Genomic DNA, 13,066 nt, shown 5'->3' on the forward strand with positions numbered 1-13,066 from the left:
GTCGAAAGAGAAAGGCCCGCGACTACTTTTTTTTCTGCCGGCACTCAGCACCCAGCCCCACCGATAATGCTCCCACCGCCTCGTGTCGCGCGGCCCGAGAATGACTAAGCGCCCGGGGAGCTCGCGCTGCTCCGTATCAACCTGTCAGTGTCCTTTTCCTGGTCTTCGTGTCGGGAGATGGTAACGCTTCAAGCTATTGATGGTTCACGATGTCAATGACTGATCAGGGCTCCGGGAATTCCGATGAGCCCCGAGCGGCACACCAAGAACCCGAACAAGATATCGGCCTCTCTGTGCCTCAGGAAGTCCATCGCGGAGCAGAGGGGCTCAACGAGCCGTGAGTTATCATAAATGGTGAATAAGAATGCGCTTCACTAATGCATCTGGGTACAGGATATCTTTCAAGCGCAAACCCAGGCGACAGTCACGGTTCAGTCTCTCGAGTCTATTTTCGAATACCGCAGGCGGTTCGGACACGACCTTCGGCTTCGCAGCGACAGGAACCCAGGGTGGACAAAATGGAGACGCTTCGCCTTTGGATCCTTATGGACCGCTAGGGCCCAGTGCAGACACAAATGCCTCCAAGGACGGTGCGCCCTTAGACTGGTATGTGGAAGGCCCAGGTCGTCGCGTCGGTTATGACGACTTTACTGCCATCGATTGGATATACGAATACACCAAAGAACGCCAACGAAAGAGACTCCTCTATTCCAGTGGACAAGGTTTCATGGGACATGTTCTTCGACTTCTCGATGCCAGTAACGTCTGGCTGGTTTTGGTTGCGACTGGTATTGCAGTTGGAATCATCGCCGCCGCAATTGACATTGCGACAGACTGGCTGGGTGATCTAAAAACCGGCTATTGCAAGAATGGCCAAGGTGGTGGCAGATTCTATCTGAACAGGAGCTTTTGCTGTTGGGGTCTAGACGGTATGATCATGCTTATTGGGTTCAAAGCTGTTCAGAGATGCTAATTACTTATTGGGGCATAGATCAATCCAAATGCTTGGATTGGACACCATGGGGCAATGCATTGGGCGCATCCTCCGCAGGCGGAAAATACACTGTGGAATACCTCTTCTTCATTGTCTTTTCGGTAAGAAGATTGAATACTTATAAGTTTGCTTGTTTGCTAACGAAAAACAGGTGCTGTTTGCTGTCTGCGCCTGCGTGCTGGTCCGGAAGTTTGCCATTTATGCAAGACATAGTGGAATACCCGAAATCAAGACGGTACTTGGCGGAACTGTAATCCGACACTTTATGGGTCCGTGGACGCTTGCGATCAAATCGCTCGGACTGGTATGTAATTGTGGAATGACATGCTGTTCTTTTCTAACAATGATTTAGTGTTTATCCGTGGCGTCCGGACTCTGGCTAGGAAAGGAAGGTCCGCTGGTACATGTTGCATGCTGCTGCGCCAATATCATGATGAAGCCTTTTGACAGTCTGAACGGCAACGAAGGTAAGACTGCTAGCTAGTTTTGCATTCCAACATTTCAAACTTACCAATTCATCAGCTCGGAAACGCGAGGTTCTATCTGCCGCAGCTGCGGCCGGCATCTCGGTTGCATTCGGGGCCCCTATTGGGGGTGTCCTTTTCAGTCTCGAGGTAAGAGCAACCTGGAGATTTTTGGCGAAAGCGGCTCACTTGCTGACGGGTTGAAGCAACTTTCCTATTATTTCCCCGACAAAACCATGTGGCAAAGCTTTGTTTGTGCTATGGTGGCGGCAGTCACCTTGCAAGCTCTAAACCCCTTCCGAACAGGAAAGATCGTCCTCTACCAAGTCACTTACACTCGGGGATGGCACCGCTTTGAGGTTATCCCATTCATCATACTTGGTATTGTGGGTGGTCTATTCGGTGCATTCCTCATTCGTTTGAATGTCAAAATCGCTAAATGGCGGCGATCTCGGACGTCTTCGAAGCCAGTACTTGAAGTGGCCATAGTTGCGCTTCTGACGGCTTTGATTAACTTTCCAAATCACTTCATGAGAGCTCAAAACTCCGAGCTAGTTCAGTCCCTGTTTTCTGAGTGCAACAGCGAAACGTACGACCGCTTTGGTCTTTGCGTGACTGGGACGAAGGCATTTGGAGTTGTCGCTTTCCTGTTAGTCGCCGCCGTTCTGGCCTTCTTTCTCGCCTCTTTGACCTTTGGGCTCGACATTCCGGCCGGCATCATTTTGCCCTCTGTGGCGATTGGTGCTCTGTATGGACGCGCTCTGGGAATCCTTGTCCGCATGTGGCAGGAAGCGTATCCCAAAGCCATCCTCTTCAGCAAGTGTGAGCCTGACATTCCATGCGTAACTCCTGGTCTATACGCTATCATTGGTGCAGCTTCTGCACTCGGTGGAGCGACTCGGATGACCCTGTCGATCGTGGTCATCATGTTTGAATTGACCGGAGCACTTACCTATGTTATTCCGATCATGATTGCGGTAATGCTTTCGAAGTGGTGCGGCGACATTTTCGGCAAGCGTGGTATCTACGAATCATGGATCCAACTCAATGAGTACCCTTTTCTGGATCACCGAGATGATACCACTCCTCCGGATGTGCCTGCTCGTCGGGTCATGACCACCGTCGATGATGTCTCGGTGATTACTGCCACCGGTCATACCATTGGCTCACTTCGTAGTATGCTGGCCAACTCCACCTACCGAGGGTTCCCAGTTATTTCCGAGACTTCGACGCCCACTCTCCTCGGGTACATTACACGCAACGAACTTTCTTATGCTTTGAAATACTCGACTTCACCTACGAACCGCAACCTCACCGGCGAAGCTCAGGTATTTTTCACACACCAGCCATTCGCTGACCCCGTAGAGACGCTTGATCTCCGGCCATGGATGGACCAAACTCCTATCACCCTAAACAGCAACATCAGCTTTTTGATTGTGCTACGAATGTTCCAGAGGCTGGGTCTTCGCTACGTGCTTTTCGCCAACAAGGGGATTTTGCAAGGCTTGCTGACCAAAAAGGATGTTTGGTCAGTCCTCAACGGTGTAGAGTTTCGACGACAAGAAGCTCTCCGAGGTGACCAGTTCCAGGAAAGCCATCACGGAGCTGAAGAGGAGGGCCTACTCCACGCCGAGGACAGGAGTAGTCTCAGCAGTAACTTGAGGCGAGATTCCCTTTGACGATTCCCTTCTTCTATTTTAACTATCATGTACACTGCATTCAGCGCCTTTCTTGCTTTCTTCCCGAAGATCTTAAAAGACTTGCCACCATAGATCTCGTGATATTTTGTAGAATTTCATGAATATACCTTCATTTCTATTATGATGCAAATACATCATACGTAACCAAGATCTATGGATGGGTGGATGGAACAACACGGTGTGAAGGATAAGTGTTGAAATATATAGCAGCACCTATTGTGTGAAGGCAGATATTTGTGAGCGTGTATTTCTTACAGATACTCTCTGTGGAGATATCATGCGGCAGGTGATTGCATAAATTCGTGCGAATCAAAACGCATGCTCTGAACAGCTAATGTGATCTGAAAACAGAAAGAGAGTCGGACGAGGACAGTCAACTATCACCAGCATCGGTCATGTGACCCACCACCGGCTGAGAACTTGTGATGTGAAGTCCTTGTAGCCCCTGCTGGGTCCACCGCCCACAACTGCAAACATGACAAACAGCCTGCAGCCAGGACAATCAAATGGAACTCGTGCGGAGGAACTCTGATCTTTTCTTTCCCCAATTCCTTTACACCCCTCTCGATTCCTCGATTCCCAGTGAAACAAGCTTCACCCGAACACCTGCGACCAAATCGTGAGCCACATCATCACTTTACCCGCGACTTTGGAACAATACGGTGCAGTATGGATCCCCACACCTCTAATTCTGCCACCCCCACCGCCGAGGTGCCTCCGGTGGCAGGCCGCTCCAAATCCTCCTCTGCCAGGTGTCCTAGACCCAATAGACTTGCTTTTTCTGTATACTAATATATGCAAACAGAATGATGATCGATCCATTTGAGGTGCGCATGCGCTTCACAGCTCAACTCCAACACCTCAGCGCCTCGGTCGCGTCGTCGCAGAAGGCCGCGCAATATGCTCTCAAATACCGTGATCTGGACGAAGATCTTCATTCATGCGTTCTGGAACAGATTGAGAGGGTGAGTAGCCTCGCAACAATATTTCATAATTATCAGTTACTGACTATATTCCACAGAACAACATGAACAACCGGGCGAACATCATGTCCTTTATCGAACACTTTTGCGAAATGGCGATCAAAGAGAACCATCTTCCTTACGTCCGCATGATGCAGCGTGATATCCTTCGAGTCGTCGATGCAGTTGTGCCTCCCGATGGAACTGGGGCAGCCAACGTCAAGCATGTTCGTCGTGTGTTGACCAACATGCAGAGCAAGGAAATTTTGTCCGTCGAAACCGTTACCGAGATTGATGCGGCCCTCAAAGATCGTGATACACATCCCGGCCATCTTGATTTTGAAGAAGAAGAGGGGCCAGAATATAGCGCTCGCTCTAGGACCGGGACCCCACGCAATCCCAAAGCCCCCGGAATGCGCGTTGATAAGCGACAAATCGAACAGCGGATCGAGGAGGACCGTGAGCGCAACAAACGCCTGCGAGAGAACATGTGGGCTGTCCAAGGGGATGACATTTCAGAGTTCAAGAAACAACAGGACGAGTTGAGCGACATTGGGGAAGATGATTTTATCAACGCGAAAGAGGAGGTTGCGGAGCGTGCCATTGGCGATGCCATCTAAAATGAGTGCCAGTGGGCATTGCACCAGAAGTTTATCCAAGCAGTGTGCCTTGATCCTGGACATTACCTTTTAGACTCTCTCACTGGATTCTTGCATTTAGGTGGTGTTGGCATTGATGTTTGCAATTTAGGTTATCATGATTCACGAGGTGACAAGCATAAAGGGTGGCGTTCAGGCATGGGCTATGAAGATACCAATTGCACGCAAGGGAGTTTTTTTTTTGGATTCTTTTTTGATGCCTTGGGAAACAGGATAACACGGAATCAAATCGACCTCAATTTCGTGTGCAACTGCATCCCATTTATCTGCTACCACACCTACTCCCTCACGTTCCCAAGCCGAAGATGCAAAATCTTGGTTGAACGGCAGGTCGACTAGGGACCAATTTCGTCTTTCCCTGCCAACCCGCTCTATTTCTGTTCATGGTTTTATCGAATCATACCATCAATCTGACGCTTGTGGATTATAGGGCATGCTCAGCTACCTACTCTATCACCTTTCTGATCATCTACCCAATCACCTGCTCTATCATAGGAGTATGTAAGTTCTACTTCCAGAGGCAGCGCACGTAAAACGGACCATTCCTTATTAGTACTAGACTCCGCAAAAAGAACGACGATCGTTGTTCCCATGTGTGACGTCCAAGGAGAGACTCGGAGTTAATTACCAGTTAGAGGAGGGCGAAATATCGGAGATGAGGTCTTTAATTGCTTTTGCGGTGAATCAAGGGTGACAGCTGTCGATGCTAGACGCTACAGAAAGCGAGCAGAAACCAGAATTCCTACTTATTTCAATTGCAAAGTCTTATCGAACCTGACACAAATTTCCTTCGAACATGGGCCCTGATTTTCCGCAGTTTTCAATTCGAAATAAGTTCCATTCGAAATCAAGCCCAAGTAGACGCTTTCTACTAGGTCGAAGAGTCTTCCTTTTAAACCGCAAAAGTACATAGAAGCCTTTTCAAGGATGAGATCCACTCTTTTCTCATTTGAATCTCGCATGAATTGATCTTGAATGTCCGCAACGCGTCATGGTGTCCCTAGGATGTCACCGAAATGACAGCGAGCCATTCGATTCTAACTACTTTGAACAGAATCTTCCGATGGAATAAGTTAAGCTGCGTAAACTATATAAGCAGTAGATCCTCTCCTCCAGGCCCTCGACTCTAATTTTAATTAAAGCCACAATTTTTACCACCAACCACCAACTCGCGGCATTACTCGATATGTGCAACCATGATGTTCCCTCGAACAGCGGCCATCGCTGCCCTTATATCCTTGGGATCATTTGCTCCACTGGTATCTGCAAAAGGTAGCAATCGGACACTACCAACCCCGGTTCTGGTGGACTTTGACGATGATGGCGTTCTTGGTGGCCTATTCCTTCCATCTATCTCTGGCCCTCGATCACAAATCGTGGTATACATGATGCATGCCGAGCAGGACTACACTTCCTTTTCTGCTTGTACGGAACTGCCCAAACGAGGCTTTACTGTCTTCTGTGCAAACAACGATGCCAGCAAGAGTGGATACATGTCGGATCTCAATTTTGAAGACATTATGACTGAAGTCGATCAGGGCATGTCCTATCTGCGCGACCTCACCGAAATCGAAAAGGTTGTCATCTTGGGTCACAGTGGAGGTGGCGCTATGATGGCTCAGTATCCGAACATTGCCGAGAATGGAGTCTCTGCCTGTCGAGGTTCCGAGAAGTTGTATCAATGCTCTGATGCACTGGCGGACCTTGAGCCTGCTGATGGCCTGATGCTGCTCTATGCAATCTATGGTCTCTCCACCATGACGCTATTAAGCTTAAACCCAGCTATTATTGACGAAACCTCCGGCTCCAAGTTGAACCAGTCTCTGAACTTGTTCAACTCTACCAACGGGTTCGTCAATACCAATTCGGAATATACAGAAGATTTTAAGGAGGCATTCCAAAATGGCGTCGTGGCTCGCAGCAATCGAATTATTAACCATGCACAAGAGCGCTTGAAGGAAATTGAGGCAGGAAATGGATAATTCGGTGATGACGAGCCTCTTATTATCCCCGCATCGTTATACGTTGGATTCAACAACCTCTTCTTCGCCCAGGATACCAGATACTTGGCCCATACAACCCATGCCTGGTCACTGCTGCACAAGTATGGGGTTACTCGCCAAGTTGTTCCCTCTGTGAGAGTTCCGAGCAACTTCGTCGACTATTCGAATAATTTTCAAAGTTGCTCCATTAAGACCACTGTCAAGCGGTACCTTTCGACTTTTGCCATTCGGGCGGGCGAAGATTTTGCCTACCAACCGGATGGGATTGATGGAATTGATTACGAATCGACACAAATGGCACCTGTTGCCTCGATCAAGGGTGTCAAGGTTCCTCTTCTGACAATGGGAATGACCGGCCACTACGAGTACTTGAATGCCGAGAAATCCACCTCAACGCGGTCAGCAACGATAATGCCATTGCATTCGTCGAAGGCGCTCAGCATGCCATTGACACTTGTACAGAGTGTGAATCGTATCCTGGAGAATTCGGTAATACCTTGGTGACAGCTTACAACTACATTAGAAGCTGGTTGGGCAACGAGGGTCGGTTTCTGTGAAGAAAGTCGAGACTCGCTCAGTTGCTAAGCAAGTCTTTTTCTCTTCTTTACCTCTTCTTTTTGATAGGATAGATGGGGTCTTTTTATTGTGTAGTACGAGAGAGTTTGACCATTTTAAGTACTGAAGAACATGAGTAGACCGTAGTCAGCTCGAGAATGTCTTATAGATCTCGACGGACCCACCCGCCCACGCCAAGCCTTCTCCGGGAAATCCTTACGCCGAGAGATTTTTTTGGGGCATCACCTTGCAGGTCGCCGCGCAACGCTTTTTCACCCATGGGTTGAATTTCAATCTCTGTCTCTATGTTCTCTCAGTTCGTTACCGCTGCCAAGGGTCTGTTTACGCGACAGGAGTCTGAAGACACGGCCGCAGATCCTGCTGGCACCGACGCCGCAACCACATCCAGAATGGTGACCGCCACGAGACAACGGGCAGCCAAGCCCGAGCATGAATCCAAGGTCAGCGGGGTTGCAAAAGGAGGCAAGCGCAAGGCGCAGGCTGCTGCTACGGAAAAGACCGAAGACAAGCAGAGCAAGCGGAGGAAGCGGGATAGCTTGGAAGCCGCGGAAGCAACCACCGACGACGATGTTGCGATCGATACCCTGGAGCAGACCAACGGTGAGACTAAGAGTTCGCACTCAAAAAAGCATGAACCCAAGGGCCATTTCCGCTTCGACAGCGAAGAGCCTTCTGTACCAAAGGTGCCTCTGCCCCAGCCAGCTCCACAAGTCTCCAACGACGACGACGAGGACGATAGCGACGATGATGCTCCGGAGACCATCGACAACTCAGCCCAGCTTTTGAAGATTAAGGAGCAGGCCAAGCGACAAGAAAAACTCAAGCAACAGTACGTTTTACCGGCCCTAACTCGTCATTCATTGCCATACATTTTTTCTGACTTTGCCTTTTAGAGAGGAACAAGCGAAGAGAGAGAAGCGGAGGAAACTAGACGAACGCCGCAAGGTCCAAGCCAAGTCTTCTAAAATCAAGGAAATTGCAGCTCCAAGTGAAGACCTGCACTCCGAAAGCACAACTACCCTCCAAGGCTCGACCACACAAGACGCGCGGCGCCGTACCCTCCCCGCTTTGCTCCCGGATGATATCCTCAATGCCGAACCTATGGATAGGGCCCCGACACCACCAGCTGAGGATTCATCCGCAGCGCCGAAAAAGTCGAACAAGTTGAGATTTTTGGACAGGACGGAGAAAGCCCCCAAGGATATGCAAGTAGGCGATGTTACGATCCGAGTCTTGGACGCGCCATCAACGAAGTCTCAGTCCAAACCCGCACTGGCGCCAAAGGCTTCCAAGGCTGGACGAAATGTGAAGGATAACTGGCTAAAGAGAGAGCGGAGTACAGCAAAAGTCAACGGGCTGCGGAGAACCACGGGTGGTTCCTCGGGGTTCGTGCGGCGATGAGACTGATGCTAAAGGGCTGGAAATTTGTATATCTTATGATTCATCTCGATATAAGGTGGCGCATTTTGTGGATAATTCTCGGCATTGACCATGTTTGAATCGCACCAGCTGAGCGTATGCTGTGCTTACAATATACTGATTCTGGTGTACCTATTCCTCCTTCTGTTGTTACTCTGGTGCAGTATGAACCTGCATCACTCATTCTAAAACCGCCGTGACAGCCCAGTACCTGGGTCCGACAAGGCGCCTCTGTAGATCCACCCTCGAGCTGGTCAAATCAAACCGGCTTGAAATGCTTTGGTCATAGATGTCTCCAATTCTCCATACTACTAAGTACCACAGCATCATCTGTTCGCAACGGCGCTGGGGGCTCCACACGGGGATGACTAAAGTGGAGCACGTGCGTAGCTCCGACCTTGGAAGCTTCGACTTTTCGCAGCTTCAACCTCCAATTCCCCATTTCCCTCTCCCTGGCGGAGTCGCCTGTGTTCACTATGGCATCCGCTTCAGAAGATTCCCCATTGCTGCCCCAGCAGAACCCCCCGTCGCCGCGGGCAACTCGGCCCCCACGATCGGTGACGTTTAACCCGTTGACGACAATCAGTACTTACGGCGGAACCACCACCTCCGATCCGACTTTCCGCCCTCTCCAGACTGGTTCGCCTCCAGTCCAGAATATCAATGCCCAGGGTGGTCACCCTCGCGCAGGAGGCCAGCCGATGCTCTCTGCATTGAACAGCAAACTCCGACGTCGCAATAGCCATGGCGCTCCCCTCACCGCACCGCCGAACACGCCTGTAGGCTCCAAGATTGGCCCTCAACGTACCACCAAGAAAGCGCAGAAGCTCAAGCTGCTCCCTGATCCCGTGACAGCCGAAGAAGAGGATGGAGATTTTCCACGCGATGTTTATTCACAGATTACTCGCATCAAGGAACCCGCTGCACGTAGCCATGCTGCGAGGTTAGGAAAGGCCGACCGTGACCGCATTCCCCGGGTGACCGCATACTGCACTGCCAATTCATATCGGCTTGAAGGTGTGATCAAATTCCTCAAGTCCCGTGCTAAGACTCGTGGGGCAAATCCCAAGTTGTTCGACGAGTGCGTTTACTCTCCATTCGACTATCAACTTGAAGAGAAGCAAAAGGGAGGCCGGCTCTTCCCTACTGGAGGAAATAATGGACATCCTGAACGACGAACCAGCGAGCGCAGATACTCGGATAGTGCTGTGGAGGTGGAAGATACTACAAAGGCACGACGAGAAGATCTGATGGACTTCCGCGATGAAGCTGGTCGTCCTGTCGATGGCAATTCAGAACATGCTATATCGACGCAACAATCGGACGAAAATTTTGACATCGATACAACCATCCACACGCCCGAAGTTTTCCTATTTGACTACGGTACCGTTGTCATATGGGGTATGAGTCCTGCTCATGAGTCACGCTTCTTGTCCGATATCTCGAAATTCGCATCATCAATTCTCAGCCCGGACGACACGCAGATCGAGAACTTCAATTTCTACTATGCACGCGAGTATCAGGCACGCATTTACAACGATTTCATTTCCCTGAGAGACCCACGCAACCATATGATCAAGTTGGCCATCTCGCATGCACTGGCCCAATCCGTCAAAACTTCTCTTTTTGAGGATCTGGTGTCCGAGACAATCTCTGATACTGCTCCTCTTCCCGCTCAGATTGCGCAGACCGGCAGTGTCGACCTCACCCGACGTCAGATCAACATGCAGATTGGAGAGCTTTTCATTCTTCGAATCAACATTCATCTGCAAGGATCTGTTCTTGACAGTCCGGAGCTTTTCTGGGCCGAACCCCAGCTGGAGCCTGTTTACCAAGCTGTTCGAAGTTACTTGGAGATGGATCAACGAGTCAGTTTGCTCACAGAGCGACTGGATGTCATCGCGGATCTTCTTGCAGTACTGAAAGACCAACTCACACACCGCCATGGTGAATATCTCGAATGGATCGGTGAGTTTGTGACTATTCGAGTCCGAGACTCGACTTGGCCTAACTTACGATTTTAGTTATTGTCCTCATCGCTGCAGAGATTCTTGTCGCAGCGATCAACATTGTGGTCGACCTTTATGCGGGCATTGATTAAGCCTTTCGAAATACAGACGGATTACGAATTACAGCACCAGACAAAGGCCCGGATGATCGAAACAGCAGCAACGTGGATGTATCACTGGGTCTATCAATTTCACACCGCGGGCCCGGTTAATGGGGAATATTGCGTGAACCCGAGAGCACAAGTACAACCTCACACGAAGCACCTTGCCGCAGTGACACAGCACAACCAACATCAGTATCGCAGACACACATTACGATCGAGGTAGCGAGCTGACATTGCTCATTGCTCTGTTATCCATTTGTCTACAACACACTAACAGACTTGCTTGAGGTCTGATTTTCAGATTCCTCCTTGATCAATCAGACAGCACATTCCCCCGCAAACCCAGGTTCATTCTCATTGTACATTACTGAGATACGAGCTCATTTTTCAGTTTCATTGAACCTGTCTGTTTTCCTGCCAGTGTCGGAGTTGGATTGGTGGTTACCTGGGTCTCAAGGAATGGGGTTACGGCGCAACTTGCACGGTATTGAAGACAATCATTCCTGTTAAACCCTCACTTACCAATGCATACCATCTGAAACCTACAGCGATGGGTCTTACAATATATGGTAGTCCAGTGTATGTGACATATAGGTTGTACAACAGCAAACCCTCGGTGTACAAGCCAAATTTTAGGTGTTTATGAAGATGCAAGGTTTATTTTTCAGGCCGACCATTGGATAACCTGATCTAGGTATAATTAAAATACAATAACACAGACGAGTGGAGCAGTCGAACCAATCGACAGCACCTACAAGGAAAAATATAAGAACCAACGCTGTAAAAAATTGAAGACCCAAACCTATAAAAGTGATGATAGTAGACATGTCGAGCAGAGGTCGTATCGTGATGAATCAAGCCCCAGAGCCAGCCCAGAAAAATCGAATTTGTGAGAAAGAAAAAGCAGACGCACTGAATACCTCTTACTACTCGACCTTCGGCTCCTTCGTATCCACATCCATGGGTGTGGTCCCGGAGTCCGCACCTTCTGCTGGCTGCTCGCCCTGTCCTTCGCGGTTGTCCTGGCTGGCCGTGCTACCGGCCACAGGAGTGTCTTCGCCCTCGACGCCATTGCCAGATTGCACGCGGAAGGTCGATGTCAGATCTTGCTGGCTGGGTGCAGGAGCGATTCGGGGTAGGGCGTCACGATCGGCAGCCTCGCCGGCGTTATCTTGGGCCTGGTTCTCTTCTTCGGCTTGTTCGCCGGCGGCGTTGGATTTACGGGAGCGCTTGACACGCAGAGGACGTTCCTCAGGCTAGATTGAGAAATTTGCATTAATATATCTGAGTATTTAATCAAGGCATGCTTATGCAGTCCGGTGCGCGAATGGGAAGAGAAGGCCAGGGTACTCAGATGAGATCTGAAGAGTTGACGAGTTGACTTACAGTAGGAGGTTGCTCATCGGAGCTTCCCTCGGTCTCATCCTCGACGTAGTTTCCGTTCCCAGCCGATGCATTGCCACCGAGTCCATTCATCGAAGCAACATTAGACATCATGGCCACCGCGCGAGCGCGCAATTCCGGGTCGCCGGCTCCGGCCTGCGCTTCCTCGGTCATACCGGTGACCTTGGCAAGGCGCTCCAGCAGCATGCACGACTCCAGGCGCATCTTCTGAATATATTGCCAGCCACGACGGCTGCGAGTACGCATCAATTCGTTTTCAGCTTCGACCTCTGCGAGGCGCTTCTTCAAGGCGATGCATTTGCGCTTGTACGCGATTTCCACGCTGGGCGGGTTGGAGGAGGGAACGGATGTCGGGGCGCGGGCTTCCATTGTATTTTCGGATTATTTGTCGAGGGAGATTGGATGGAAAGTGTTTCGAGTTCGAGGTGATTTTCTTTGCGGGTGGAATCTCTTTCGGAAGTGAGGTTGTAGAGCAGGGTGAGTGGAAAGACGAGGTGACAAAGAAGAGACGGATATATATCTATCACAAATATAAGGGGTGGAGCGGAGGGCGGCTTTGACGTGACTTCCAAGACGTTGGGCGGGATCCAGGCGCAGAACCTGGTGTGAAGCTCATGTGAAGACGAAGGCTGTACCTTGCCCTACGCTACGCCGCGATCTGTTTCTGCCGCGATACCTCCGGGCGGTGAGAGCCCGTCTACGGATGAAAGTCATGACCAATTGCTCTTTCATCATGGGATAGTATTCACATTGATTATTTCCCCGGCCAATA

The 13,066-nt window shown here is 50.1% G+C and overlaps 5 protein-coding genes across 5 annotated transcripts; 4 read left to right on the forward strand and 1 right to left on the reverse strand.

Annotated features, from left to right (window-relative positions):
* Nucleotides 1-209: 209 nt before the first annotated feature.
* On the forward strand, nt 210-4,740 carry N7532_000695 (uncharacterized protein; the record flags this gene model as incomplete). The annotated part of the gene is made up of 10 exons (XM_056613199.1): nt 210-337; nt 394-929; nt 992-1,095; nt 1,146-1,298; nt 1,347-1,461; nt 1,517-1,608; nt 1,665-3,111; nt 3,911-3,941; nt 3,964-4,123; nt 4,180-4,740. 10 exons carry the CDS (start codon nt 210-212, stop codon nt 4,738-4,740), a joined length of 3,327 nt encoding a protein of 1,108 aa, XP_056480423.1.
* Nucleotides 4,741-5,975: 1,235 nt separating this feature from the next.
* On the forward strand, nt 5,976-6,761 carry N7532_000696 (uncharacterized protein; the record flags this gene model as incomplete). The annotated part of the gene is made up of 1 exon (XM_056613200.1): nt 5,976-6,761. The coding sequence occupies one exon, from the start codon at nt 5,976-5,978 to the stop codon at nt 6,759-6,761; it is 786 nt and encodes a 261-aa protein (XP_056480424.1).
* An 881-nt stretch (nt 6,762-7,642) lies between these two features.
* N7532_000697 (uncharacterized protein) lies at nt 7,643-8,759 on the forward strand (the record flags this gene model as incomplete). Its single annotated transcript, XM_056613201.1, has 2 exons — nt 7,643-8,187; nt 8,252-8,759. 2 exons carry the CDS (start codon nt 7,643-7,645, stop codon nt 8,757-8,759), a joined length of 1,053 nt encoding a protein of 350 aa, XP_056480425.1.
* Nucleotides 8,760-9,253: 494 nt separating this feature from the next.
* On the forward strand, nt 9,254-10,878 carry N7532_000698 (YagE family protein; the record flags this gene model as incomplete). The annotated part of the gene is made up of 2 exons (XM_056613202.1): nt 9,254-10,745; nt 10,802-10,878. The coding sequence occupies 2 exons, from the start codon at nt 9,254-9,256 to the stop codon at nt 10,876-10,878; spliced, it is 1,569 nt and encodes a 522-aa protein (XP_056480426.1).
* A 938-nt stretch (nt 10,879-11,816) lies between these two features.
* On the reverse strand, nt 11,817-12,663 carry N7532_000699 (uncharacterized protein; the record flags this gene model as incomplete). Its single annotated transcript, XM_056613203.1, has 2 exons — nt 11,817-12,146; nt 12,277-12,663. The coding sequence occupies 2 exons, from the start codon at nt 12,661-12,663 to the stop codon at nt 11,817-11,819; spliced, it is 717 nt and encodes a 238-aa protein (XP_056480427.1).
* Between the last annotated feature and the right edge of the window lie 403 nt (nt 12,664-13,066).

Source organism: Penicillium argentinense (assembly GCF_028826775.1).
Source record: "Penicillium argentinense strain IBT 30761 chromosome Unknown utg000001l_segment0_segment0, whole genome shotgun sequence".
NCBI lineage: Eukaryota > Fungi > Ascomycota > Eurotiomycetes > Eurotiales > Aspergillaceae > Penicillium > Penicillium argentinense.